Here is a 25,867-nt window from a genome sequence, read left to right on the forward strand (position 1 = left end):
AACAGTCAACCAGTATTAATCAAAACATTTATTTTGATAATTACATTTCCTACAATGGTTATAGCATGAAAGATGCAATATGCTTTTTGATGTACTCTAATCACAAAATCATTTATCCAGCTGGAATGCTAAGGCATATGATGACAATCAGTGAATATAAAATGGCACTGACTGACCATGGTCAGACATTTTAGTACTTACCATTTAGAATTAGTCCTAATAGCCCAAAACTGTACATATAACTGAATGAACTGTCAATACATGTAGACATGGTATGCATGTACACTAAAAAGTTACCTATACACAAAACAATTCAAGCGGTAGAAACCAATCACATATGATTGCCTGGAAACCTGACGTTGAATTGCATGTCGGGCAGAAACGAGCGTTTGAATCAGGAAGGTTTCCTCTCACGACCTCCACAAGCCAGAATGTTGAATAAAATGTTATTTGAATGTACATTTCTGGTTGTCCATGTGGTTGGTCCTTTTGCAGGTAGGAATGTAAGACAGTATATCCACAGGAAAGTATAATTCCATCAACTTTTCAAAGTGCTGCTATTGCTTTCAGATTTAGATCATCTGAAGCATGCATACTTGCCAAGCTCGTGCACAGCTTCACATGGTTCTGCTATTGCTTTCAGATTTAGATCATCTGAAGCATGCATACTTGCCAAGCTCGTGCACAGCTTCACATGGTTCTGCGCATGCTTCAGGTGATAGAAATCTGAACGCTCTACCAGTGCTTTGAAAAGTTGATGTAATTTCACTTTAATGTGGATATATTGTCTCACATTCCTACCTCCAAAAGGACCAACCAGTAAAGTACTTACAAATATTTTATTCAACATTCTGACTTAGATGTCATGCGAGGAAACTTTCGTGATTAAAAATGCTCATTTCTGCCCGATGTAGTATTCAATGCAATTCAACATCAGGTTTTCAGGAAACGCATACTAGTATGACCCAGTTAGTTTCATGTGCTGTGTTAGCAAAATGCCTATAGTATTAAAAACCCATGAATAACAGTGACAAAATGTGATTGAATGGTTTAAATACATCTTGACTCATTATAACCTTGCTTTGCCAATAAAGTAACCATTCTGCTGCTACCCGTAACCAACCGTAGAGAAAACATCCTATGAGGGTAGAAGCAGCAGCCTTTTCACCAGTCAACTCTTCGGCTCGACTGGACAGCACTCGCATAGAGCTCAGGACAAAACACTGTAGCCCCTTTTAAAAAGATCAAATACCAAACGCATCAGCTCAGGACCACCCTAAACTATGACGTTGGGAGTGGTTCAACAGTCCAACAACTTGGGGGTTTATGGTTATGTAGAATTGTAGCCTCGGACAGCCTGGCTGCACTACCCTTCCAATCCTAGTGGTGGCGCTGTGTGTCTATATCCATCCCTCCTTCTGGGTGTTCTCCAGTACCTCCTCATACAGCCAGCTCTGGGTGAACTCCTGGGACTTATCCACCAGTTCAAACAGCTGCTTGTACTCCTCTGGGTAGACATGGCCCGTCAGTACATCCTCCTGCATCCCCATCTCCTTCAGCAGCTTAGGACCACTGTCTGGACTCCACATACTGGGAGAGAGAATGAGGGTGAGAGGCAGAGATGGAGAAAGGGAGCAGACTAAATTATCAATGTGGCCAACAAGGATCATATTTAAGTTTGTACAGCACTCACTTGAAACGGTCTGTGCAAGATTGTGTGTGTGCGCGCGAGTTCCACTCACTTGAGCCGGTCTACTAGCCGGGCCTTCCTCTTGGCCAAACATTGTTTGACCATCATAACCAGGGTGGCTGCATTGGAGGGGGTCAGCGAGGCGGAGAACAGGTCCTTGCGAGGTGTCATTCGCACCAGACACAGGTTGTCATTAGGAAGCTGGAGGACAGGGGGAAAACGACAGGCTTCAGACCTTGTCTGTTTTCTAAATGGTTGTAGCTAGGCCGGTACAGCGTGCTTTATAGAAGAGACAAACTCAATAGCAACGATCATAAAACGTAAAACACACAGAAGAGCAGAATTAGCAGTTATCCAATATTTGTAACAAGTCTCCAATATGCAGTACATGACATTGTATTTCACTGTATATTCAAACACAGGAGGATCTGACAAAGTGAATGTTCCATTATGATGCTGGTAGAACAGTGCATTCTTACTCTGCTCTTTGGAATGGCCAGCTTGTACTTAGAAGAAGTCACAAACGATGCCCGCGGCTCCTGAAAGAGAACACAGAGAGAAGAGCATCTGTTAGAAGAGACACTGTCAAAGCTCTGTGACATCTGCTCTCACCACTTTTCATGTTCCATTCCTCCAGTTCTACCTTAACTCACACACCCCCTAATCTTCCCACCAGGTATATCAACTTCTCTCCCCCTCCTGCTTATTTCCAGTCCTCCAGTTATAGCCCTTCCCGCTCACCTTGTGTAGCAGTTCGATGTGGCATGCCATCTGCCATAAAGCGCCAAACGCTCTGTAGTTCAACATGTCCCCTGGCTTAGCCATTAGTTTCTATGGGAGAGAAAGAACAAAACCATCCACACCATTGTTAAAACACCACCACTGCATTTGCGCTCATTGAGTCTCTGTGTGTGTGTGTGTGTGTGTGTGTGCACTCACCAGGTATTCCTTCTCGCTGATGAACATGTTGAGCTCTACTCGTCCGTAACGGTAGATAGAGAGCCGATCAAACAGGACATACAGCAGCTTCCACAGCTGACTCCTCTCAATGCGCTGGGGGATTATACCAACCACCTTCACTGGAACCTCTATATATACACACACACACAGTTAACAAACACACAAAAACAGGATAGTTTGTTCTATCTATTGTGGTCAGCACCTTTTCACCAGGGTCAAATTCCTGGTATAGATGAGGGATGCAACGGTACAGTATGTTATGGAACCGTTCAGGACGACCCCTACGGTTCAATACACACACGTGAACCGCGGAATAATGGTATGCCGGTCCTTTTCCAAAACTTGATAATTGCGCTGCAGACTACCCACACATTGTACATTCAGATCCACACGTGTCGCTTGGGGCCGTTAGGGAGCTCCTGAGGGCTGACAAACTTTACTCCACAACAATGTCTCACTGCAGCAACCGCAGTAACCGCAACCCCCTTAAACAAACAATGACGATTTGCAATGACACCTCAGTAGGAAATATCCCTAAAGGGGCCCCACGAGGAGGGGAAACTAATAACAAGTATTCTCTCAGCTCCAACGTGACAATGGCGAGCGCTAGCAGGAGAAGCTCATTTTAAGAGGCACCGCCGTCTTTCAAATCCGCTGTGTGGGAACATTTTGGATTCAGCGTTCAATACTGTAATGAAACAGCAGGAAGCAGGTCTCGAACCCTCGACCTTCTAGCCCAAAGTCCAGCGCGCTATCGTCTGTGCCGCAAAAATACGCTCCAATGGCAGAGTCGATTTCCGCGCTTATAAACCGAGGGACGTTACAATATGATGACGAGGGTAAGAAGACCGTAAAATAAAGTACAGTCTGCACACACAATTGACAGACACCCAATCTAGCTCTCTCTAGCTCTCTCCACTGATAGTTGGACATCCAGAGCAACGCTACCCCTCTCTCTGACGGTTCACTGTGTACTGGAAGCTACCCCTCTCTGACGGTTCACTGTGTACTGGAAGCTACCCCTCTCTGACGGTTCACTGTGTACTGGAAGCTACCCCTCTCCGACGGTTCACTGTGTACTGGAAGCTACCCCTCTCCGACGGTTCACTGTGTACTGGAAGCTACCCCTCTCCGACGGTTCACTGTGTACTGGAAGCTACCCCTCTCCGACGGTTCACTGTGTACTGGAAGCTACCCCTCTCTGACGGTTCACTGTGTACTGGAAGCTACCCCTCTCTGACGGTTCACTGTGTACTGGAAGCTACCCCTCTCTGACGGTTCACTGTGTACTGGAAGCTACCCCTCTCTGACGGTTCACTGTGTACTGGAAGCTACCCCTCTCTGACGGTTCACTGTGTACTGGAAGCTACCCCTCTCTGACGGTTCACTGTGTACTGGAAGCTACCCCTCTCTGACGGTTCACTGTGTACTGGAAGCTACCCCTCTCTGACGGTTCACTGTGTACTGGATTGGGAGATGGTTGTCAAAGCTAAGAAGCACCTTTAATTTGAACATTTTTCTCCCCTTGATCTCATACAGTAGAGACAGAAACCAGGCCTAGTCAGTCATGCTGCCATTTTTCTGAATGGAATGTTTGATTTGTTTTTAGGCAAAATAAATAGTTCATTGTTTAAAGGGTGATGTGTTGAATTTGTTTCTTAAATATAAAAGATATCGAAACCGTACAGTTGCCCACAAAGCGTGATACATACCGAACCGTGGGCCCACTGTACCGTTGCCCACAAAGCGTGATACATACCGAACCGTGGGCCCACTGTACCGTTGCCCACAAAGCGTGATACATACCGAACCGTGGGCCCACTGTACCGTTGCCCACAAAGCGTGATACAAACCGAACCGTGGGCCCACTGTACCGTTGCCCACAAAGCGTGATACATACTGTACCGTGGGCCCACTGTACCGTTGCCCACAAAGCGTGATACATACTGTACCGTGGGCCCACTGTACCGTTGCCCACAAAGCGTGATACATACTGTACCGTGGGCCCACTGTACCGTTGCCCACAAAGCGTGATACAAACCGAACCGTGGGCCCACTGTACCGTTGCCCACAAAGCGTGATACATACTGTACCGTTGCCCACAAAGCGTGATACATACCGAACCGTGGGCCCACTGTACCGTTGCCCACAAAGCGTGATACAAACCGAACCGTGGGCCCACTGTACCGTTGCCCACAAAGCGTGATACAAACCGAACCGTGGGCCCACTGTACCGTTGCCCACAAAGCGTGATACATACTGTACCGTGGGCCCACTGTACCGTTGCCCACAAAGCGTGATACATACTGCACCGTGGGCCCACTGTACCGTTGCCCACAAAGCGTGATACATACTGTACCGTGGGCCCACTGTACCGTTGCCCACAAAGCGTGATACAAACCGAACCGTGGGCCCACTGTACCGTTGCCCACAAAGCGTGATACATACTGTACCGTTGCCCACAAAGCGTGATACATACCGAACCATGGGCCCACTGTACCGTTGCCCACAAAGCGTGATACATACTGTACCGTGGGCCCACTGTACCGTTGCCCACAAAGCGTGATACATACTGTACCGTGGGCCCACTGTACCGTTGCCCACAAAGTGTGATACATACCGAACCGTGGGCCCACTGTACCGTTGCCCACAAAGCGTGATACATACTGTACCGTGGGCCCACTGTACCGTTGCCCACAAAGCGTGATACATACCGAACCGTGGCCCCACTGTAACGTTGCCCACAAAGCGTGATACATACTGTACCGTGGGCCCACTGTACCGTTGCCCACAAAGTGTGATACATACTGTACCGTGGGCCCACTGTACCGTTGCCCACAAAGCGTGATACATACTGTACCGTGGGCCCACTGTACCGTTGCCCACAAAGCGTGATACATACCGAACCGTGGGCCCACTGTAACGTTGCCCACAAAGTGTGATACATACTGTACCGTGGGCCCACTGTACCGTTGCCCACAAAGTGTGATACATACTGTACCGTGGGCCCACTGTACCGTTGCCCACAAAGCGTGATACATACTGTACCGTGGGCCCACTGTACCGTTGCCCACAAAGCGTGATACATACTGTACCGTGGGCCCACTGTACCATTGCCCACAAAGCGTGATACATACTGTACCGTGGGCCCACTGTACCGTTGCCCACAAAGTGTGATACATACCGAACCGTGGGCCCACTCTACCGTTGCCCACAAAGCGTGATACACCCTGAACCGTGGGCCCACTGTACCGTTGCCCACAAAGCGTGATACATACTGTACCGTTGCCCACTGTACCGTTGCATCCCTAGTATAGATGTACTTGGTGAATAAAGGGGAGTCTGATAATGTGTCCTTGTATGTCTTTTTCCTGTGTGTGTCTCACCATCGGTCCAGTTTGCCTCTGATATGCCCAGGTCAGTGAACAGTTTGTCAGTGTACATGGCCGGAGGTCTCATGCTGCCTCTGCCCATAGGGTCCAGCTTGAAGAAATCACAGTGGACCACCTCCAGCTGACCATCCAGAAGACACTCCAAAGCCTACACACACACACACCAGAATGTTGGTACAATGAAGATATGTAGACATGTAACTCTCCTACTGAAAATGACCTTGGCCCGAGGCTGGGTAGACTCACCTGCAGGTCAGGTAGGAAGGACTTCTCTCCCTCCAGCGTCACCACTCTCTGAGCTCCAGAATTCAGCAGAGTCCTAGTCAACACCCCTGGGCCTGAGACACACATTATAATGAACACTCCCATTGTTACTGACCACACACACAAAGTCTCCCATTGTTACTGACCACATACACAAACCTCTTCCCATTGTTACTGACCACACACACAAACCTCTCCCATTGTTACAAACCACACTACCATTCCAGTGTTTTACTTGCTATATTGTATTTGTACGGTTGTATTCGGCAAGGTGACAACTAAAATGAGATTTTAAGTCCCAAATGACATAGAACACAGACGCAGCACGTACCTGGATTACATTCAAATATAACAGCTTTGCTGTCCTCCAGGTCAGGTCCTAGGTGGTGAGTGACCAGTTTGGCCAGGGCAGGGTCTATGATGAACCTTTTGATGGTTCTACAGAGCTGAGCCCTCTGAGTGTTCTCCTCTACCTCCCCTAGGTCCAGGAAGTCATACCTGCCCAGCGGGCGACTCTGGTCCTAAACACACACACACACACGAGACAGACACATTAACAAACATTCTCCTTTCATCTTCCCTACTTCAATGACCACTGCCCTCTTCCTTCATCGCTCCATCCTGCCTCAACCCAGGACTGACCACTACTGGCACAATGCAGTTTCTCTGGACCCCCGTAAGGTTGCTGTTTGCCCCAAACCCCCAGGAATAGAACATGTCAGCCACTCACAACATATTAACTATACAGCTCACTGGCCGTGGTGCCCAAATTGTGACATGTCTATGCGGCTGCATGTCTATTGAATTAATGATATGCTTTCTGTGGTGCCAGGGTATGTCTAGCCTTGCTTTAGCTAACAGATAAATGTTTCTTGGTAGGCCTATTTGGTTGCCATTTTCTCAAGTTAAGCACAACATTTCACAAATCTAAAGGTGTCCCAATGCTGCCATTTTTTGACTGCTGGCAATAATGTATTTACTTGTGCAGTAATTAAAAAGTTGGAAATTCAAACATTGCAGATTGTTCCTGAACCTGCATGACATGAGCGGTCCTCGTGCGCTCTCCCAGCTTGGATAGAAAGCCGTTTGTAAAACCAGTCTCTTAATGCCAACTAATACAGCCAGTCCACCCTCAAAACACTAGTTTACTAGGGATTGTTTTGTTATGCAGTGTATCCTACCATCTATTGCGTTACACAGTATTTAGTAACTTTTCATAAAAATGTAATATCATAGCCTAACGAGGGGGAAAAAGGAGTCGGCTTATGGATTCATTCAGCCACTATTTATTGTTGAATTCAGGGGGTCTTGTATGACTAATAGCCTACACAAATGGGCTGCAATATTCAAGATACATTTAATTAAATCCCATTTGAGACACCGCCTGAAGTCCTTTGGGTGCAAATGTTTTTGCCACAACCTGTAGGTTGAGGTTACTGGCCCAACTGTTTTCTATACTGAGTACTGTAAACTCTGGCACTTATGTCCATTGCGCTGCACAACATTTCAACTCAGTCTTGAATGATGCATGCCAAGATATACCAGAGATAAGGGACTGTTGATATTGCAACCACACAACTAAAACAGAGAATTGTTATCCACTAAAGATGATCTGTTTGAATCTGCCAATTTATTGTCTGTCCAGTATCCAGACGACATGTCCCCAGAGCTTCCTATACAGTTCATCTTGTTCAATAACGCACTTTTTCAGTCACATTCCTGTAGCCCAAGAAACACGCAGCTTCCTAGTAGATACGAAAAATAAAAAAGTTCACATGGGCCCCCAGAGCTCAAGCATAACTGTTGTGCAAAACCAATAAGACATTGTTAACAAACACAAACCCAGTAGCTTTCCCAAAGTTTTGGAGCAACTGGTTTGCGGTTGTTATGGATACATTGTTACTTGTCCATAAAACACCACCGGTATCTCTACCTGGACAGAGACAGCCACAGCAGACAGGTTTCTGTGGGTTGGGGCTGAAGAGGGGGATGCCCGGTCTGTCCTAGCCTGTTGGGGCTGTGGCCGGCCGGGGCCGGAGGAAAGCGAGTCCAGGCTGAAGGTCCGTCTCTGGAGCAGGAGCCTGGGGCTACAGGGAGAGGCAGACTGCTTCAGGGTGGGCCTAGCCCTGGGGTGGCAACATGCAGATCGCACCGCTACCACAAACAGTTTACTTGCCTGAGTGGACATGGCGGACAGATGGCAAGAGGAGGGATGATGCTCACAACCTGTGAATGAAGAAGAGGCAGAGGTTAGGAAGAGCTCTGAATAAGTGTATATGGTTACCACTACATATTATTCTGGATGCAATAGTTTGGTTAGACACCACCCAATGAGAACTTAGTTTACGAGTAGTGTCTATAGTTTACTAGAAAAATATTCATGATAGCCACAGTTGATGGGGACCAGCGCACTGTCAACAAAAACATGTCCTTGAAATACAGAATGTAACTAACGTTAACTAGTTTACACTCAAGCCCGACACCACGTGTCTTGACATTGTTTCTCAACGTTAAATTATGTTTATATACTTGGTGATGTTGAGTGAATAATTTGACTTATCGTCGAATCGGATCGATAGCTAGCTTACATTAGTTCCAAAGTTAAGTTACTAACGTTATATCAAAAGCTGAGGTAGCCAGCTAGCTAACGTTAGCTAGTTATCTATATAAAATGTTAGGTAGCTAGCTACATTAGATACCAACCTAAACGTTTATTTTAAAGTTATTCTGCCAAACAATTTTGGATATGGCTATCGGTCTGGATAGATATCTAGCTTACATGCCTTGTACTATGGAAAATGCTCTGCAACGCTACGTTTAGCAAGTAAGCTAGCTACAATGCTAGCTGGCTAACGTTAGAGATATATCTAGCAAGCTGATCATCAACAGCAAGTATGATACATTGCGTCAAAACTGGGCTTACTTTATCTCAGATATATCGTCGTTTGTCCTGATGTTGCTCTTATTTTAATCTAAAGACAGTTTACATAGAGCAGAATGTTGTAAAAATGCAGTGACATTGAACATGTTGACCCTCGTTGATTTCACAACGCCCATATTACAGTGATGGTTTTACGTCACTAGCAAGCGACGACGCAAAATAAGAGATTGATAGGACAGAGAGCCAATCTTAATAAAAAATGTGTATAACCACGCCTACTTTTTGATCTCACCGTTTCAATTGGTTATTTATTTAATTTGTATTCTAATCGTGTTTGTGTTCTAATCGGGTGGTTAATGAGATCAAATAACATGTTATAACAAATACAAAAATATGTCTTTAAACTAGCATAAATAAAACGCTTAGTTTGTGCATGTAGACTATTTGCATCACCGGTGTTTTGGTGTGCGTATTATTTTGGTGTATATATATATATATTAGCTCATTGCGTCGACCGAGCAGCATCATCATCATCTTCAGACTACGGAAGTCACAGCTTTGCTCTATGACTTGTACGAGCACGTTTCTTGTACGCTTATTCCTGGTTTCGCCCCTTGTGCTGTGTGTTTTCTTGAGTATAACTAGCTATTTGTAACTATGGCGAAGGTGGATACCTCCTCTAGCAGACCTTATCACATTGTTATTTTCGGGGCTTCGGGTTTCACCGGGCAGTTCGTGGTTGAAGAGGTGGCCAGGATCGTGTCGGAGGGCCCGAATGGGACGCTGAAATGGGCTGTGGCTGGGAGAAGCAGACAGAAACTGGACAAAGTTCTAGAGCAGGCCGCCGGAGCCCTCGGTACGTAACGTTACTGGCCTCATTGACATGTAAACCTTAGCAAACTAGCTAATAAAGTTTGTTACACATCGAATTAGTTAAATCTGGATATATGTCAAGTCAGAGAGGATCTTTGGTCTCGTTAGCTGACTGACACCATTGTGCATTGTCATTGGATTTCACATAAGGGTTCAAGGAAGTTTGCTAGCTGGGTGTCACACAGTGTGTCTACTGTGTCGTGCCAGCCAGCAAACTCACCTGATTTAACTTGGAACAAGGAGTCACTGTATCATTTAACCAAGTGTTTTGACCAAGGATGTTCTGCACTCAGTATGCCATAGGCTTCGAAAAAAATATAACTCAAGTGCACAGACAAATGTATATATTAATTCCATTACTTTACTTTAGATGTGTGTGTTGTTGTGAAATTGTTAGATATAACTGCACTGTTAGAGCTAGAAACAAGCATTTCCCTACACTCACAATAACATCTGCTAAACATGTGTATGTGACCAATACAATTTGATTTGATTTAGTCACTTATGTGTTTCAGTAGTTGTGGTAGCTGGAAAGATATGTTGTTAGACCAGATAGCTTACACTCTACAAAGTTCCTCTACGCAACACTTAATACATTACATTTTAATTCAGTTTTTGATTAGTGAGTGGCTGGCTTTCCTGGAAAGGGATGGGTTCTACTAATAGGGTTGAGATTAGGAGAAGTTCTTGCTGCCCTCCTGGGATAGCCCTCGACAACAGCTGATAAAAAAATACCCCAATCGGGATATAGCCTCAACCTTCCCACCCCTGGCCTCAATGGTGACTCTGTGTCCTGCTCTATAGCTGTGGCCAGGTTGCCATTCTAGACACAGTTGTAATGGGTTATATGGCAAAATAATACGCATTCTCAGGTACTTCAGAGAGTTTGTTTGGAATATGCAACAGACCCATAGCCTAGTTTGGCATTTGTGTACGTTGTGAATGCATTGTTTTATAGTCGTTCATCCATCTACTGACCCCTTGTTTTTCCTCCATCATTGAGATTTCAATCAAGCAGTATTTTCCTATCTGTTATGGCTATGTCAAGTATATGGCACAGCATTCTGTGTGTCCATTCAGTGTGTACATAGCCTACAGCAGTTCATGTTTGGTAATTACAGTAGGCTAGTAGTGTACCGCATATAACTTATACTGGGGGCAAATGCAAAACTGCACAGGAAAGATAACTGCTCTTCGAAGGTACTTTATTGAACCAGAATAAAAAAGGCAGATTTTATTTCATTAGGTTCTTTTAGTCCTCATTCTGACTCATTTTCCAAGAGGTGACACACTTTAGCACTTAGAAATCTACCTGAACTAGATTGAAGGAAACAGTAACACAGAGGCTTAGGGGTAAAAACAGATGGCAATGTTGTACTTTAAAGGACAGGCTACACATTCAGATTTAATTCAGGGGTCTGCCAAACAAAGGGTCAGCCACACTGGCCCACCCAATTACTTTTTGGTCACTGAGCTATTTTAAACCAGATCATTGTTGTACAACATATTGTAGTTTGTTCAACACATAATGAAGTGTGTTGTCTTTGTAAATGTGTTAATAATATAATGGTGAAATGACTGACTCCTCTGCTGTGTGTTTCAGGTAAGCCAGAGCTGAGGACTGCGGTGGAGATCATAGTGGCTGATGTGGGAGAGCCTGATTCTCTGGCCGCCATGTGCAAACAGGCTGTCATTGTTCTCAACTGTGTGGGGCCAGTAAGTACTGACTGGAGATGCCACACACAACAGCACACACACACACACACAGACACATACTGTAAGTGCTGCAGAGACACAATGAGTGTGATTGTCAGAAATGAAGAGGGATATCAATGCTGCCTCTTCTATTGTTAGAATTCAGATATTAGTATGGAAGAGTGTTTTGATGTCAGTCCTAATCATCACTTTGCCCTCCTGTTGTGCCATGGAGCTGCAGAATGAGGCCTGATAGCAGTGAGGACTTGACTTTGCAGAATGAGGTCTGATAGCAGTGAGGACATGACTTTGCAGAATGAGGTCTGATAGCAGTGAGGACATGACTTTGCAGAATGAGGTCTGATAGCAGTGAGGACTTGACTTTGCAGAATGTGGTCTGATAGCAGTGAGGACATGACTTTGCAGAATGTGGTCTGATAGTAGTGAGGACATGACTTTGCAGAATGAGGTCTGATAGCAGTGAGGACTTGACTTTGCAGAATGTGGTCTGATAGCAGTTAGGACATGACTTTGCAGAATGAGGTCTGATAGCAGTGAGGACATGACTTTGCAGAATGAGGTCTGATAGCAGTGAGGACATGACTTTGCAGAATGAGGTCTGATAGCAGTGAGGACATGACTTTGCAGAATGAGGTCTGATAGCAGTGAGGACTTGACTTTGCAGAATGTGGTCTGATAGCAGTGAGGACATGACTTTGCAGAATGTGGTCTGATAGTAGTGAGGACATGACTTTGCAGAATGAGGTCTGATAGCAGTGAGGACTTGACTTTGCAGAATGTGGTCTGATAGCAGTTAGGACATGACTTTGCAGAATGAGGTCTGATAGCAGTGAGGACATGACTTTGCAGAATGTGGTCTGATAGCAGTGAGGACATGACTTTGCAGAATGTGGTCTGATAGCAGTGAGGACATGACTTTGCAGAATGAGGTCTGATAGCAGTGAGGACTTGACTTTGCAGAATGTGGTCTGATAGCAGTGAGGACATGACTTTGCAGAATGAGGTCTGATAGCAGTGAGGACTTGACTTTGCAGAATGTGGTCTGATAGCAGTGATGACTTGACTTTGCAGAATGTGGTCTGATAGCAGTGAGGACTTGACTTTGCAGAATGTGGTCTGATAGCAGTGAGGACTTGACTTTGCAGAATGTGGTCTGATAGCAGTGAGGACTTGACTTTGCAGAATGTGGTCTGATAGCAGTGTGGCCATGACTTTGCAACTTGTGTGAAACGCCAGCAATGATGACGGTGGCTATCACCAGTGAACCTTGTACTGTATGTCAGCAGGCATACGCACACGATTAGCCAGTCCAGAGAAAAAGGATACCTGTGAGTGTAACATGAGGTGGCATGGTCCAGTATATATGTGTGTAAGAGGTCTGTAATTTTTATCATAGGTACACTTCAACTGTGAGAGACGGAATCTAAAAATCCAGAAAATCACATTGTATGATTTTTAAGTAATTAATTTGCATTTTATTGCATGACATAAGTTATTGATCACCTACCAACCAGTAAGAATTCCGGCTCTCACAGACCTGTTAGTTTTTCTTTAAGAAGCCCTCCTGTTCTCCCCTCATTACCTGTATTAACTGCACCTGTTTGAACTCTTACCTGTATATAAGACACCTATCCACACACTCAATCAAACAGACTCCAACCTCTCCACAATGGTCAAGACCAGAGAGCTGTGTAAGGACATCAGGGATAAGATTGTAGACCTGCACAAGGCTGGGATGGGCTACAGGACAATGGGCAAGCAGCTTGGTGAGAAGGCAACAACTTTTGGTGCAATTATTAGAAAATGGAAGAAGGTCCAGATGACGGTCAATCACCCTCGGTCTGGAGCTCCATGCAAGATCTCACCTAGTGGGGCATCAATGATCATGAGGAAGGTGAGGGATCAGCCCAGAACTACTCGGCAGGACCTGGTCAATGACCTGAAGAGAGCTGGGACCACAGGCTCAAAGAAAACCATTAGTAACACACTACGCCGTCATGGATTAAAATCCTGGAGTGCACGCAAGGTCACCCCGCTCAAGCCAGCGCATGTCTCCCATCTGAAGTTGGGAGAAGGTCATGTGGTTTGATGAGACAAATAGAGCTTTTTGGTCTAAACTCCACTCGCCGAGGAAAAAGAAGGATGAGTACAACCCCAAGATTACCATCCCAACCGTGAAGCATGGAAGTGGAAACATCATTCTTTGGGGATGCTTTTCTGCAAAGGGGACAGGACGACTGCACCGTATTGAGGGGAGGATGGATGGGGCCATGTATCACGAGATCTTGGCCAACAACCTCCTTCCCTCGGTAAGAACATTGAAGATGGGTTGTGGCTGGGTCTTCCAGCATGACAACGACCCAAAACACACAGCCAGGGCAACTAAGGAGTGGCTCCGTAAGAAGCATCACAAGGTCCTGGAGTGGCCTAGCCAGTCTCCAGACCTGAACCCAATAGAATATCTTTGGAGGGAACTGAAAGTCTGTATTGCCCCGCGACAGCCCCGAAACCTGAATTATTTGGAGAAGGTCTGTATGGAGGAGTGGGCCAAAATCCCTGCTGCAGTGTGTGCAAACCTGGTCAAGAACTACAGGAAACATATGATCTCTGTAATTGCAAACAAAGGTTTCTGTACCAAATATTAAGTTCTGCTTTTCTAATGTATCAAATACTTATGTAATGCAATAAAATGCTAATTAATTACTTAAAAATCATACAATGTGATTTTCTGGATTTTTGTATTAGATTCCATCTATGATTAAAAAAATTAGACCTCTACATGCTTTGTAAGTAGGAAAACCTGCAAAATCGGGAGTTTATCAAATACTTGTTCTCCCACTGTATATGTGTGTGTGTGTGTGTGTGTATATATATAATGATGGAGTTTTTGCTGTAGTAACATAAGCACCTTAGTGAGGTGTCATATTTTAGATGATAATGCTGTTTGTGTAGTACAGGTTCTGGGGTGAGCCTGTGGTGAAGGCATGCGTGGAGAACAGCGCACACTGTATTGACATCTGTGGAGAACCCCAGGTAAGACGATGCAACAACAAAGTCACCAGGCCTCAACCCCCTAATCAACCCTCTACACCCTATCACTCCCATAGACCGGACAGGACTTGATAGGTAGAATCAATATCTCACACACACCACTAAGTTAAATGGGAAGGCTGCTGGACACCATGCTGTCCTCTTAAATATTTCAGCTTACCCTGCCTGTTTTCTCCCCAACATCAATAAAATCACATGCTCTACCACCACAACAGTCCAATGCGTGTGTACGTGTGTACGTGTGTACGTGTGTACGTGTGTACGTGTGTACGTGTGTACGTGTGTGCGTGTGTACGTGTGTGCGTGTGTGCGTGTGTGCGTGTGTGCGTGTGTACGTGTGTACGTGTGTGTGCGTGTGTAGTTCCTAGAGAGTATGCAGTTGAATTACAACAGCCAGGCAGCTGATAAGGGAGTGTACATCGTGGGGGCTTGTGGCTTTGACTCCATACCTGCAGACATGGGAGTCCTCTACACCAGGGAACAATTCAAAGGTGTGTTTGTGTCCCTGAGGTTAGTTTACTTTATCTGTTTGTTTATGTGTAGTTGTGTCACATTTGTGTGTCTCTTGCTACAGGGACACTTACAGCTGTGGAGAGCTTCCTGACAGCCAGCACAGGACCTGAGGTTAGACTCCATTACCCATAAACCCTCACACTGCCCCGGCCTCATCCTTGTCATCCCTGCTTCATCCTTGTGTAACATTGTACCTAATAATCTTGATTAAAGAATGTTTGTTGATATTCGGTTGTCTCTCTGTCTCAGGGTGGATCTATCAATGACGGGACATGGAAGTCGGCCATCTATGGTTTTGCTGACAGCGGGAAGCTGCGGAGCCTCAGGAAGAAGTTTGGACACAAACCTCTCCCTGTGGTGGGCTCAAAGATCAAACGCAGGTACAGGGGTGTTTGTGTGTTTGCACGTGTGTGTGTGTATGTTTGATAACGTTACTTTCTCTCGTTTGTTTGTGTGAATAGGAGTGCCCTGTTCTATAGTAATGAGGTTCAGCAGTATGCAGTCCCGTTCATGGGAGCCGACCCCTCGGTGGTGAAGAGATCTCAACGCTTTCTACTGGAGGAACACCAGGAAACACCTGTAGGTCACAAATACAGTACATCCACGCAGACACCGATCAATGTGTATTCTCCTTGTCATGGGCCCAGTGCCATTTTGTGTTGTGGTTCTAATGTTCAAACTTAGTTTTGAAATGGAATGTATCCTAATAAATGCTCGTGTGGATAGGATATCAGAGTAATGACCTGAATACTGTGTGCTACAAACTTTGTTACAAGGGATAATTGAGAACATTTTGTTTATGTAAGCCTTATTTATTTGTAAGATTTGTAAGGCTAAGACATGGGGCCTGTTGAGGAAAAGTCCATGTTTAAGAACCTCACCTAAATACCAAATCACCCCCTTCCCCTCACCCATCCATTTGCACGTTCCCGCGAGCCTCCGTACTGTGCATAACCATGCCAAAGCTTAAGGAGTAAAATTTGAGGGTGTAGAGCACGTGTCAAACTCATTCCACAGAGGGCCGGGTGTCTGCGTGTTTTCTCCTCCCATGTACTTCATTGATGAATTAAGGTCACTAATTAGTAAGGAACTCCCCTCACCTGGTTGTCTAGGTCTTAATTGAAAGGAAAAACTAAAACACACACACACTCAACCCTCCGTGAAATGAGTTTGACACACATGGTGTGTAGGAGCTCATTTAAGCTTCCGATAGTCACTTCAGCCAGCCATCAAGGTTGTGGAAAGTGCACCATGATATGTTTGGAGTTTGTGCAATTTAATACAAAAGAATGGAGAGGTGTGCCTAATTATTTCACGTTTGTTTGTCTGATTTCAAGGGTTGACACAAGTAACAAATCAAATATCTCCCAAATTAAATGTTTAACTGTTTTATATCTTGTAAAACAACAGGGAATTTCATGCTGTTTTATCTTTTAAATAAAGGATTGTGTCCAGTCGTTGGTTTATTGATCCCCTCGCCACTCTGGATGTCACCCTCTGAGTATCCTTAGCAACATGTGACAATGGAGGGCCCTTCCGGGCGAGTTGGTAGGGGCAAGTGGTTGGTTTGGGAGAGACTTCTGTTTGACCCTTTGTCTGACCCCAGGTCCAGTATGGTGCATATGCAGGAGTAGGAGGTGTGGCCAACATCGCCAAGATGCTATTTGCCGGGATGATGTTCTGGTTCCTGGTCAAATTCGACTTTGGACGAAACCTGCTGATTAAGGTGAACTAGGACACACTGACAGACACATTGTTATAGACACACATGAAAGGAAAACCTAAAACCTTCCATTCTCTCTGTCTTTCTCTTGTGTATTTAGTTTCCAGAGTTTTTCTCCTTTGGTTTCTTCTCCAAGGATGGACCAACCAGAAAGCAGGTACAGTTTTATCCATCTCTTGAGATATGTTACTCATACATTTTAACAATATACATCTACTGGTATGTTGAACTTTAATTTGTTTGTGAAATTGACATTGATTGGTGTGTTTGTCACTCAACTGGAGGCTGGTGCTCCTAGTCAGTGATTGGTGTGTTTGTGTCTCTCAGATGGAGGGTTCATCCTTCCAGTTTGCGTTCTATGGAGAGGGCTACACTGAGGGACAGGACCCCAGCCAGGGACGACCCAACGCTAAGATCCGCACACTAGTCCAAGGACCAGGTACTTAAATACACAAACACGCTAGTCCAAGGACAAGGTACTTAAATACACAAACACGTTAGTCCAAGGACCAGGTACTTAAATACACAAACACGCTAGTCCAAGGACCAGGTACTTAAATACACAAACACGCTAGTCCAAGGACCACTTATTAACCCCTACTCCACCTAACCTGCGGCCGCTGCTGGGTCTCTCCCTGTTTCAGAGGCAGGCTACGTGGCCACGCCCATCGCCATGGTACAGGCTGCCATCACCATCCTGAACGAACCCACAGCCCTCCCCAAGAAGTGAGTTACACACACACACACAACCAGGGTACTGTATTACATCTGATGCATTTTCTTTCCCTCTCTCCTGTTCTGTCTCTCTGTCTCTCTTTAGGGGTGGTGTTTACACCCCAGGAGCAGCTTTTTCCAGAACCACGCTGGTGGAGCGCCTCAACAAACATGGCATCCAGTTCTCTGTTATATAATGTGTGACCTCCTCTGACCCGACCCCTTACCCCAGGTCATCAGTATTGGCACTCCACTGGTGTTCTCACTAATGGTCATGCTGCAAAGAGAAAATTGGCTATGTCAGCAACATCTTAATTAGGCTGAAGGTTAGATTTGTCCTACCTTCTACCTTTGCAGCATGGCCCGATAAGGACCACCCTCTGTCTGACTGGGACTGTAGAGTCTTTTAAGAGACCGTTACTTTATTGTCAAATAATGTCGCCTCGGCTTTAATAAACTCGCCAGCGATTGTGCAGTTTGTGTAGAGTAGGACACAAATGCCTCTTCTCCCCTGTGTGTGGTGGGTGTTCCATGCCTGTGTGTGGGTGTTCCATGCCTGTGTGTTGGGTGTTCCATGCCTGTGTGTTGGGTGTTCCATGCCTGTGTGTGGTGGGTGTTCCATGCCTGTGTGTGTGTGGTGGGTGTTCCATGCCTGTGTGTGTGTGCGTTCCATGCCCGTGCGTTGTGTGTTCCATGCCCGTATGCGTGCTGGTGTGTACCTGTGTTTTTCTTTCTCAATAAAAAGCCTGACTGCATTGTTATGGATGTTCCGGTAAGTTCTGTGTCCTTTCTCTGTTTAGTTTTCAAGCACATCATCAGAAACCTTGTTTCAAGAGAATCAGCACTTATGAACGGTTTCAGAAATTCTTCATTTGTGAACCATAATGTGCAGTATTCCAGTATTCCAGTAATCCAGTATTCCAGTAATCCAACCGTTTTGCTGGATCTGTTTTTAAGGAATGTGCAGCAACATTACTTACCTGAGATTGACAAAGCAGTGCTTGTTTGAGTTCAAAACACACAAAGATGGAGTGACGTGGCTTCTCTGTGTTTCACTGATTTATGCGTGTGTGTTGGGGCAGGTTTTGTCCTTGTTGTGTTTGCCTGCTGGGGCTATAGTTCTTCTCTACCTGACCGAATAAAACCAAGACTACTGAAGTCAACCAACCTTGTGTCTGAGTCCTCACTTTACCAGCAAGGCTTTATTTACACATAAAATATCAAAAGGCCTGGTCTGACAATGACTCTTGTCCAGGAGGAGGGGCAGTATACCTACCTATTCTGTCTACAATTGTTTCAAGTCTACTGTGCATGTAGTACCTTGGCACTAAGGGCAAAACGTTGTTTTCAGACCTGTGTCCAGTTGTAACCTTCTCCCATGTATTATTCATTTAGCTGGTTTTCTGATGAGTCAGCCAAATAAACATGTGCTTCCTGTGCAAACTTAGACGGCTGAATGATCATCTGTTCTCCAGATGTTTTATTGAGCCTGTCTTAACATTAATAGAAGTTGCCTGGTTTGGCTCCCTCGTGGGCAAGTCAGAATACCCTAGCCTACAGAGTTGTGTAGGTCAGTGGTATGATTGTGGGGAAGGCCCCAAAGGCTTTCGGAGACATTTTACAAAGACCGCACACGGTAGAGAGTAAAAACAATCATTTTTGATCAAACACACTGGACAATGAATATGCGGTACTGCCATCAGGGTGCAGACTCTAAACACTGGAGTGTTTACGTCTTAACCAAGAGAGCCACTAACAGTATGGCTTTTATATGAAAATGTACTTGTGACTTATATGTATGTTGTCTATACTATGCAGTAAAAATACTTTGAAGTAGTTTGAGGGTTGTAGGTCAGATGACCAGGGAACTATTGAAATTAAACATTAAACTAATGTGAAATAACATGAGATAAATGAACAAGCAAAAGTTTGTAACATACTCAGTGGATATACTGAAAGTAGTTTGAGTGTAAGGACAGATGCTGGGAGACGAGAAGCAAGTACAGGGATAAACATTTAATAAATAACAGACATGAAACAAAACACCGACAGCGTTTGGACGGGAAACAAAACAACGTTAATGCTGACATCGGGATCAAACTGAAGAACAGACAGATATATATATATAGGGGGAAATCAACAAAGTGAAGGTGTCCAATTTTTTTTAACCTTTATTTAACTAGGCAAGACAGTTATGAACAAATTCTTATTTACAATGACCGCCTACACCAGCCAAACTTGGACGACACTGGGCCAATTGTGCACCACCCTATGGGACTCCCAATCACGGCCGGTTGTGATAGTCTTGATTTGAACCAGGTTGTCTGTAGTGACACCTCTAGTGCTGAGATGCAGTGTCTTAGACCACTGCACCACTTGGGAGTCCAAGAAGTGCTGCTGCATTTATTGATGGGCAGCTTGGTGACCTCGAGTGCCAGAGGGGGAGAGGGAGAAAGTGTGACATTGAGGGTTGTAGGTCATATGACTAAGGAGCTATTGAAATTTTAAACTTAAAAATGATTGTAAAATCTCATGACATACAAATTGACAAACAAAAGGGTGTGCAATGTGTAGACCCACTGAGTGTACTTTATGAACCAAGGCACTATTGAATTTTTAAAAATTACAATAAATAATCAAAAACAGTGCAAGATGTAAATCGACAAAAAGTGTGTGTAATGTGTGTCTCTGCCATCGGGTTAACTAGAACCCGTTTTGAAAGTTTTAGGTGTAATGGTTAAAAAATTAGATTTGTCACTATGTTGACAGTCCCGTAAGGAAAACTACAGGCAAATATCCAACCTGAAACTGTTTTTACCTCTTGTCAGGCAGAAATGAGCGATCAGGAAGGTTTCCTCTCACGACCTCTACAAGCCAGAATGCTGAATAAAATGATACTTTACCGGTTGTCCGTCTGGTTGGTCCTGGTGCAGGTAAGAATATGACATATCCACAGGAAAGTATAATCAAACTATTCAAAGTGCTAGAAGAGCATTAAGATTCATATCACTGAGGTAAAATGTGTTTTATATTTGTCTTGTCAGAAGCTATTGAACCAAGCATGCTATGTAGTTGATATATTCTGAATCAGAGATGAGTTGGAGAAAAATTCACATTTATTTTATAGTAATATTTCCAATTATTACATCTCTTACACAAAGCGTGCCATGACTATGAAAATGCCATGTTCAGAATCACGGGAGGGTGGCCAACAATCCACAGCTTTTTATTTTTCAATATCTCTAACAAAGCGTGCCATGGTCCAGAGAATTATTACACCATCTCAACCACTGACTTGTCTAATTCAATAAAAGGTCAATTAAAATATATATATTTTTTAATGTACAGCTTTTTAAAACTAGTGTACAAAACCAAAAGAAGCAAAAAACAAAACCTTAAGTTGTAATATGCCGAAATCGGTCTGAAATCTCCTGGTTGCAATGAATAGTTCCCCTAACTTCAGTTAGACAAAACAAGCGATGCATTGTGTAGAGCAGTGGTTCCAAACTTTTTATAGTCCCGTACCCCTTCAAACATTCAACCTCCAGCTGCATACCCCCTCTAGCACCAGGGTCAGCGCACTCTCAAATATTGTTTTTTTGCCATCATTTTAAGCCTGCCACACACACACAATACGATACATTTATTAAACGTAAGAATGAGTGTGAGTTTTTGTCACAACCCGACATGTGGGAAGTGACAAAGAGCTCTTGTAGAACTAGGGCACAAATAATAATATAATAATAATCAATAATTTTGCTCTTTATTTAACCATCTTTCATATAAAACCTTATTTGTTTAATAGAAAATTGTGAATACCTCGCCACAGTTAATGAGAAGGGTGTGCTTGAAAGGATGCACATAACTCTGCAATGTTGGGTTGTATTGGAGAGTCTCAGTCTTAAATCATTTCACACACACAGTCTGTGCCTGTATTTAGTTTTCATGGTAGTGAGGGCCGAGAATCCACTCTCACATAGGTACTGGTTGCAAAGGGCATCAGTGTCTTAGCGCGATTTGCCAAAGCAGGATACTCTGAGCGCAGCCCAATCTGGAAATCTGGCAGTGGCTTCTGATTAAATTCAATTTTCACAGAACCGCTTGTTGCAATTTCGATGAGGCTCTCTTGTTCAGATATCAGTAAGTGGACAGGAGGCAGGGTAAGAAAGGCATAGCGAATCCAGTTGTTTATGTCATCCATTTTTGGAAAGTACCTGCGTAATTGCACACCCAACTCACTCAGGTGCTTCGCTATATCACATTTGACATTGTCCGTAAGTTCATTTGCACACAAAAAAATCATACAATGATGGAAAGACCTGTGTGTTGTCTTTGTTAATGCTGACAGAGAAGAGCTCCAACTTCTTAATCATAGCCTCAATTTTGTCCCGCACATTGATTATAGTTGCGGAGAGTCCCTGTAATCCTAGATTCAGATCATTCAGGTGAGAAAAAAACATCACCCAGATATGCCAGTCGTGTGAGAAATGCATGCAAGCGGTCAGACAAGTGAAAATTATGGTCAGTAAAGAAAACTTTAAGCTCATCTCTCAATTGAAAATAACTTGTCAATACTTTGCCCCTTGATAACCAGCGCACTTCTGTATGTTGTAAAAGCTTTACAAGGTCGCTACCCAGATCATTGAATAGTGAGGAAAATCCTTGAGAGTTCAGGGGCTTTGCTCTAACAAAGTTAACCATTTTCACTGTAGTGTCCAAAATGTCTTTCAAGCTGTCAGGCATTCCCTTGGCAGCAAGAGCCTCTCAGAGGATGCTGCAGTGTACCCAAGTGGCGTCGGGAGCAACTGCTTGCACTCGCATTACCACTCCACTATGTCTCCCTGTCATGGCGTTTCCACCATCAGAACAGATATCAACATGAGCAGCAGCTACGTTTGGCTACATACCGTTAGAGACTAACGGTCAATGTGATTGGATGTTAGTTGTTTGACTCGGCTACCGGTATTTGACATTGTGTTGTTATTTCACTGAACACTAGATGGTTTCATTTTATTTTTGGCAGTGAAACGGGGCTACTCAGGCGAGAGAAAAACCTCAACCAAATGTATAGCCCCATTGGAAAATATAAATTGACTGTTTGAAAATGTGAATCACATTTTTATTTGCCGTACCCCCGATGGCATTGCGTGTTCCCCAGTTTGGGAATACCTGGTGTAGAGAATCATTGTACCATCTAAACTGCTAGGAAATCTCTTTTCAATAACAACAAATATTCTACTTTCAACTTGTTTGAAGTTGGTTTACAAAACCTAGAGTTAAGACGCAAAAACAAACTTAAGCATAGGGAAGCATAGAAATGTACATAGAACAGATCTACCGTATCTTATACTTGCTTTCAATGAGAAAGATAGACCTTTAACAACCATTTCTACGTGAATTTGGTCAGCTGCACCTGAAAAAAATAACGCACATAGAACAGATTAATGTAGTCAGGTCACCCAAAAAGTTACATCATTTTAAATCAAAATTCTGGCTTGTAGAGCTTGTGACGTGAAATGTGCCAAACAAATGTATGGCATTAATCTTAGATGGTGAACCAGAGGTGTCATAGTCTGATTGCCTGACAATCAGCTTGGGGTGTAGTCAGTAGGTCTTGCAACGGAAACGGTTTACCAGAAAGAACAGGGAGGGATTATCTCACATTAACTCAGCACTAGGATTAAAAACTATCATTTAATACCTACAGAGGGATCTGTTAAAAAAAACGGTAAACACATTTGTTTGCTTTACAGAACACCTTTTTTTGGCTACAGTTTTACAACTATTTTCTTTCACTTCTACACATTTTGCCATGACTTATGCCATGTTAATATGATATCTGAGTGAGAGTGACTAACAAAATGGTCCCCTTGGAGGTCAGTGCCTCTGGACATGTGCCCTGCATGCCTGGTCAGTAATTCGGCCATGATTACTACACATTTAGATAGCTGGTGTCGTAGAAATATTAGTTCAATAATATCTCTCAGATACCGGAGCTTGTGAATTCAGTATAGACTTTATTACAAAGTAACAAGCCGAGCTGGTCCATGGAGCAACTGCCTTCCCAAGTCTTGGCACACTCCTTTTATACAGTTTCATCCTTACATCATATACATAGTCTCTCCTCTTTATGTAAATGATCCACACACTTTGGTATTCAGCCACCATTACCTCTTTGTCTTGCTTCTAACTTGTTTATACCCATCTTTACTTGGTTTCTTATTGGCACAGACTTCAGGGCATAGATTCTGTTGGTGGTGTAACCATAGCAACGATTAAAAAAAATATATAGACATACACTCCTAATGCAGGGCATGTTCAAGGGTACTTACAGGATCATGTAATGGCTTTCCTTAAGCCTATAATGACACGTACATACATGTATAATGCAAATGAAAATGCATGTCTTATTAATGTGCTTCTTCTTGAGCCACTCCTTTGTTGCCTTGGTTGTGTGTTTTGGGTCATTGTCATGCTGGAATACCCATCCACGACCCATTTTCAATGCCCTGGCTGAGGTGAAGGAGGTTCTCACCCAAGATTTGACGGTACATGGCCCTGTCCATCGTCCCTTTGATGCGGTGAAGTTGTCCTGTCCCCTTAGCAGAAAAACACCCCTAAAACATAATGTTTCCACCTCCATGTTTGACGGTGGGGATGGTGTTCTTGGGGTCATAGGCAGCATTCCTCCTCCTCCAAACACGGCGAGTTGAGTTGATGCCAAAGAGCTCCATTTTGGTCTCATCTGACCACAACACTTTCACCCAGTTTGCCAATGAACATCTGAATGATTCAAAGGACAACTTCAGACGGGCATGTATATGTGCTTTCTTGAGCAGGGGACCTTGCGGGCGCTGCAGGATTTCAGTCCTTCACGGCGTAGTGTGTTACCAATTGTTTTCTTGGTGACTATGGTTCCAGCTGCCTTGAGATCATTGACAAGATCCTCCCGTGTAGTTCTGGGCTGATTCCTCACCATTCTCATGATCATTGCAACTCCACGAGGTGAGATCTTGCATGGAGCCCCAGGCCGAGGGAGATAGACAGTTCTTTTGTGTTTCTTCCATTTGCGAATAATTGCACCAACTGTTGTCACCTTCTCACCAAGCTGCTTGGCAATGGTCTTGTAGCCCATTCCAGCCTTGTGTAGGTCTACAATCTTGTCCCTGACATCCTTGGAGAGCTCTTTGGTCTTGCCCATGGTAGAGAGTTTGGAATCTGATTGATTGTTCTGTGGACAGGTGTCTTTCATACAGGTAACAAACTGAGATTAGGAGCACTCCCTTTAAGAGTGTGCTCCTAAGCTCAGCTCGTTACCTATATAAAAGTCACCTGGGAGCCAGAAATCTTTCTGATTGAGAGATAGTCAAATACTTATTTCCCTCATTAAAGTGCAAATCAATTCATAACATTTTTGACATGCGTTTTTCTGGATTGAATAAGGTGAGGACTAAGGTGCAGCGTGGTAAGTGTTCATGATTTTTAATATAATCAAACCTGAACACTAAACAAAATAACAACTAGGAAGAACGAACAAACGAAACAGTCCTGTCTAGTGATAACACATAAAACAGAAAATAAACACCCACGAAACACAGGTGGATGGGTGACTGTTGGTCCGAAAGCAAATCCCGATATAGCCCTTGATCAAAATTATAGCCCACTGCGGCAGTGGCGTGTATTCATGGACGCCAAGGGAGGCCAGGCTTCCCCGAAGAATTGACCAAGACAAAAACATAAAATAATGTATCTTTCGTCTCTCTGAGTTTTTATAATTTTCTCTTCAATTTGCAAGAGGCTGAATGTCTATGGGATTATAATGCTGACAGAACTAAGTGAGTTTATTTTTTATTTCGTGGTCGCACATTGAGATTCGTGGTTGCAAGTACGTTTCGCAAATGCGTAATTTAATTTTGCGAGCTTGTATCATGATGTGTGAAAGATTTAACAACAGTCGCAAACTTGTGACATATGAATACATTCAATAAGATTTGCAAACATCATTTATTTTCAGAATTATTGCAAGTCCATATATGGCTATCAATATTCTGGTTTGAATCAAAAATACACTTGCAGATTTTGAATCTGCA

The 25,867-nt window shown here is 44.0% G+C and overlaps 2 protein-coding genes across 2 annotated transcripts; one reads left to right on the plus strand and one right to left on the minus strand.

Annotated features, from left to right (window-relative positions):
* Positions 1-8: 8 nt before the first annotated feature.
* tfb2m (transcription factor B2, mitochondrial) lies at positions 9-9,385 on the minus strand. Its single transcript, XM_046309012.1, has 10 exons — positions 9,230-9,385; positions 8,240-8,532; positions 6,638-6,827; positions 6,289-6,380; positions 6,037-6,190; positions 2,630-2,778; positions 2,432-2,521; positions 2,170-2,229; positions 1,743-1,891; positions 9-1,590 (listed from the first exon to the last, which is right to left on the minus strand). The coding sequence occupies exons 2-10, from the start codon at positions 8,492-8,494 to the stop codon at positions 1,401-1,403; spliced, it is 1,329 nt and encodes a 442-aa protein (XP_046164968.1). The 5' UTR covers positions 8,495-8,532; positions 9,230-9,385; the 3' UTR covers positions 9-1,400.
* A 152-nt stretch (positions 9,386-9,537) lies between these two features.
* On the plus strand, positions 9,538-18,944 carry LOC124001843 (saccharopine dehydrogenase-like oxidoreductase). The gene is made up of 12 exons (XM_046308964.1): positions 9,538-10,043; positions 11,664-11,776; positions 14,729-14,809; positions 15,189-15,318; positions 15,402-15,451; positions 15,590-15,720; positions 15,802-15,919; positions 16,947-17,066; positions 17,164-17,220; positions 17,391-17,502; positions 17,708-17,789; positions 17,884-18,944. Exons 1-12 carry the CDS (start codon positions 9,845-9,847, stop codon positions 17,972-17,974), a joined length of 1,284 nt encoding a protein of 427 aa, XP_046164920.1. The 5' UTR covers positions 9,538-9,844; the 3' UTR covers positions 17,975-18,944.
* The last annotated feature ends 6,923 nt before the right edge of the window (positions 18,945-25,867 follow it).

This window comes from Oncorhynchus gorbuscha, linkage group LG17 (genome assembly GCF_021184085.1).
Source record: "Oncorhynchus gorbuscha isolate QuinsamMale2020 ecotype Even-year linkage group LG17, OgorEven_v1.0, whole genome shotgun sequence".
Taxonomy (NCBI): Eukaryota; Metazoa; Chordata; class Actinopteri; order Salmoniformes; family Salmonidae; genus Oncorhynchus; species Oncorhynchus gorbuscha.

Coding starts and splice junctions, on each gene's coding strand:
- tfb2m (XM_046309012.1), bottom strand. CDS start 8,494: ATGTCCACTCAGGCAAGTAAACTGTTTGTGGTAGCGGTGCGATCTGCA. Junction 6,381..6,637: donor TATATTTGAATGTAATCCAG/GTACGTGCTGCG, acceptor TGTGTGTCTCAG/GCCCAGGGGTGTTGACTAGG. Junction 2,230..2,431: donor ACATCGAACTGCTACACAAG/GTGAGCGGGAAG, acceptor GTTCTCTTTCAG/GAGCCGCGGGCATCGTTTGT.
- LOC124001843 (XM_046308964.1), top strand. CDS start 9,845: ATGGCGAAGGTGGATACCTCCTCTAGCAGACCTTATCACATTGTTATT. Junction 10,044..11,663: donor GCAGGCCGCCGGAGCCCTCG/GTACGTAACGTT, acceptor TGTGTGTTTCAG/GTAAGCCAGAGCTGAGGACT. Junction 15,721..15,801: donor GGCTCAAAGATCAAACGCAG/GTACAGGGGTGT, acceptor TTGTGTGAATAG/GAGTGCCCTGTTCTATAGTA.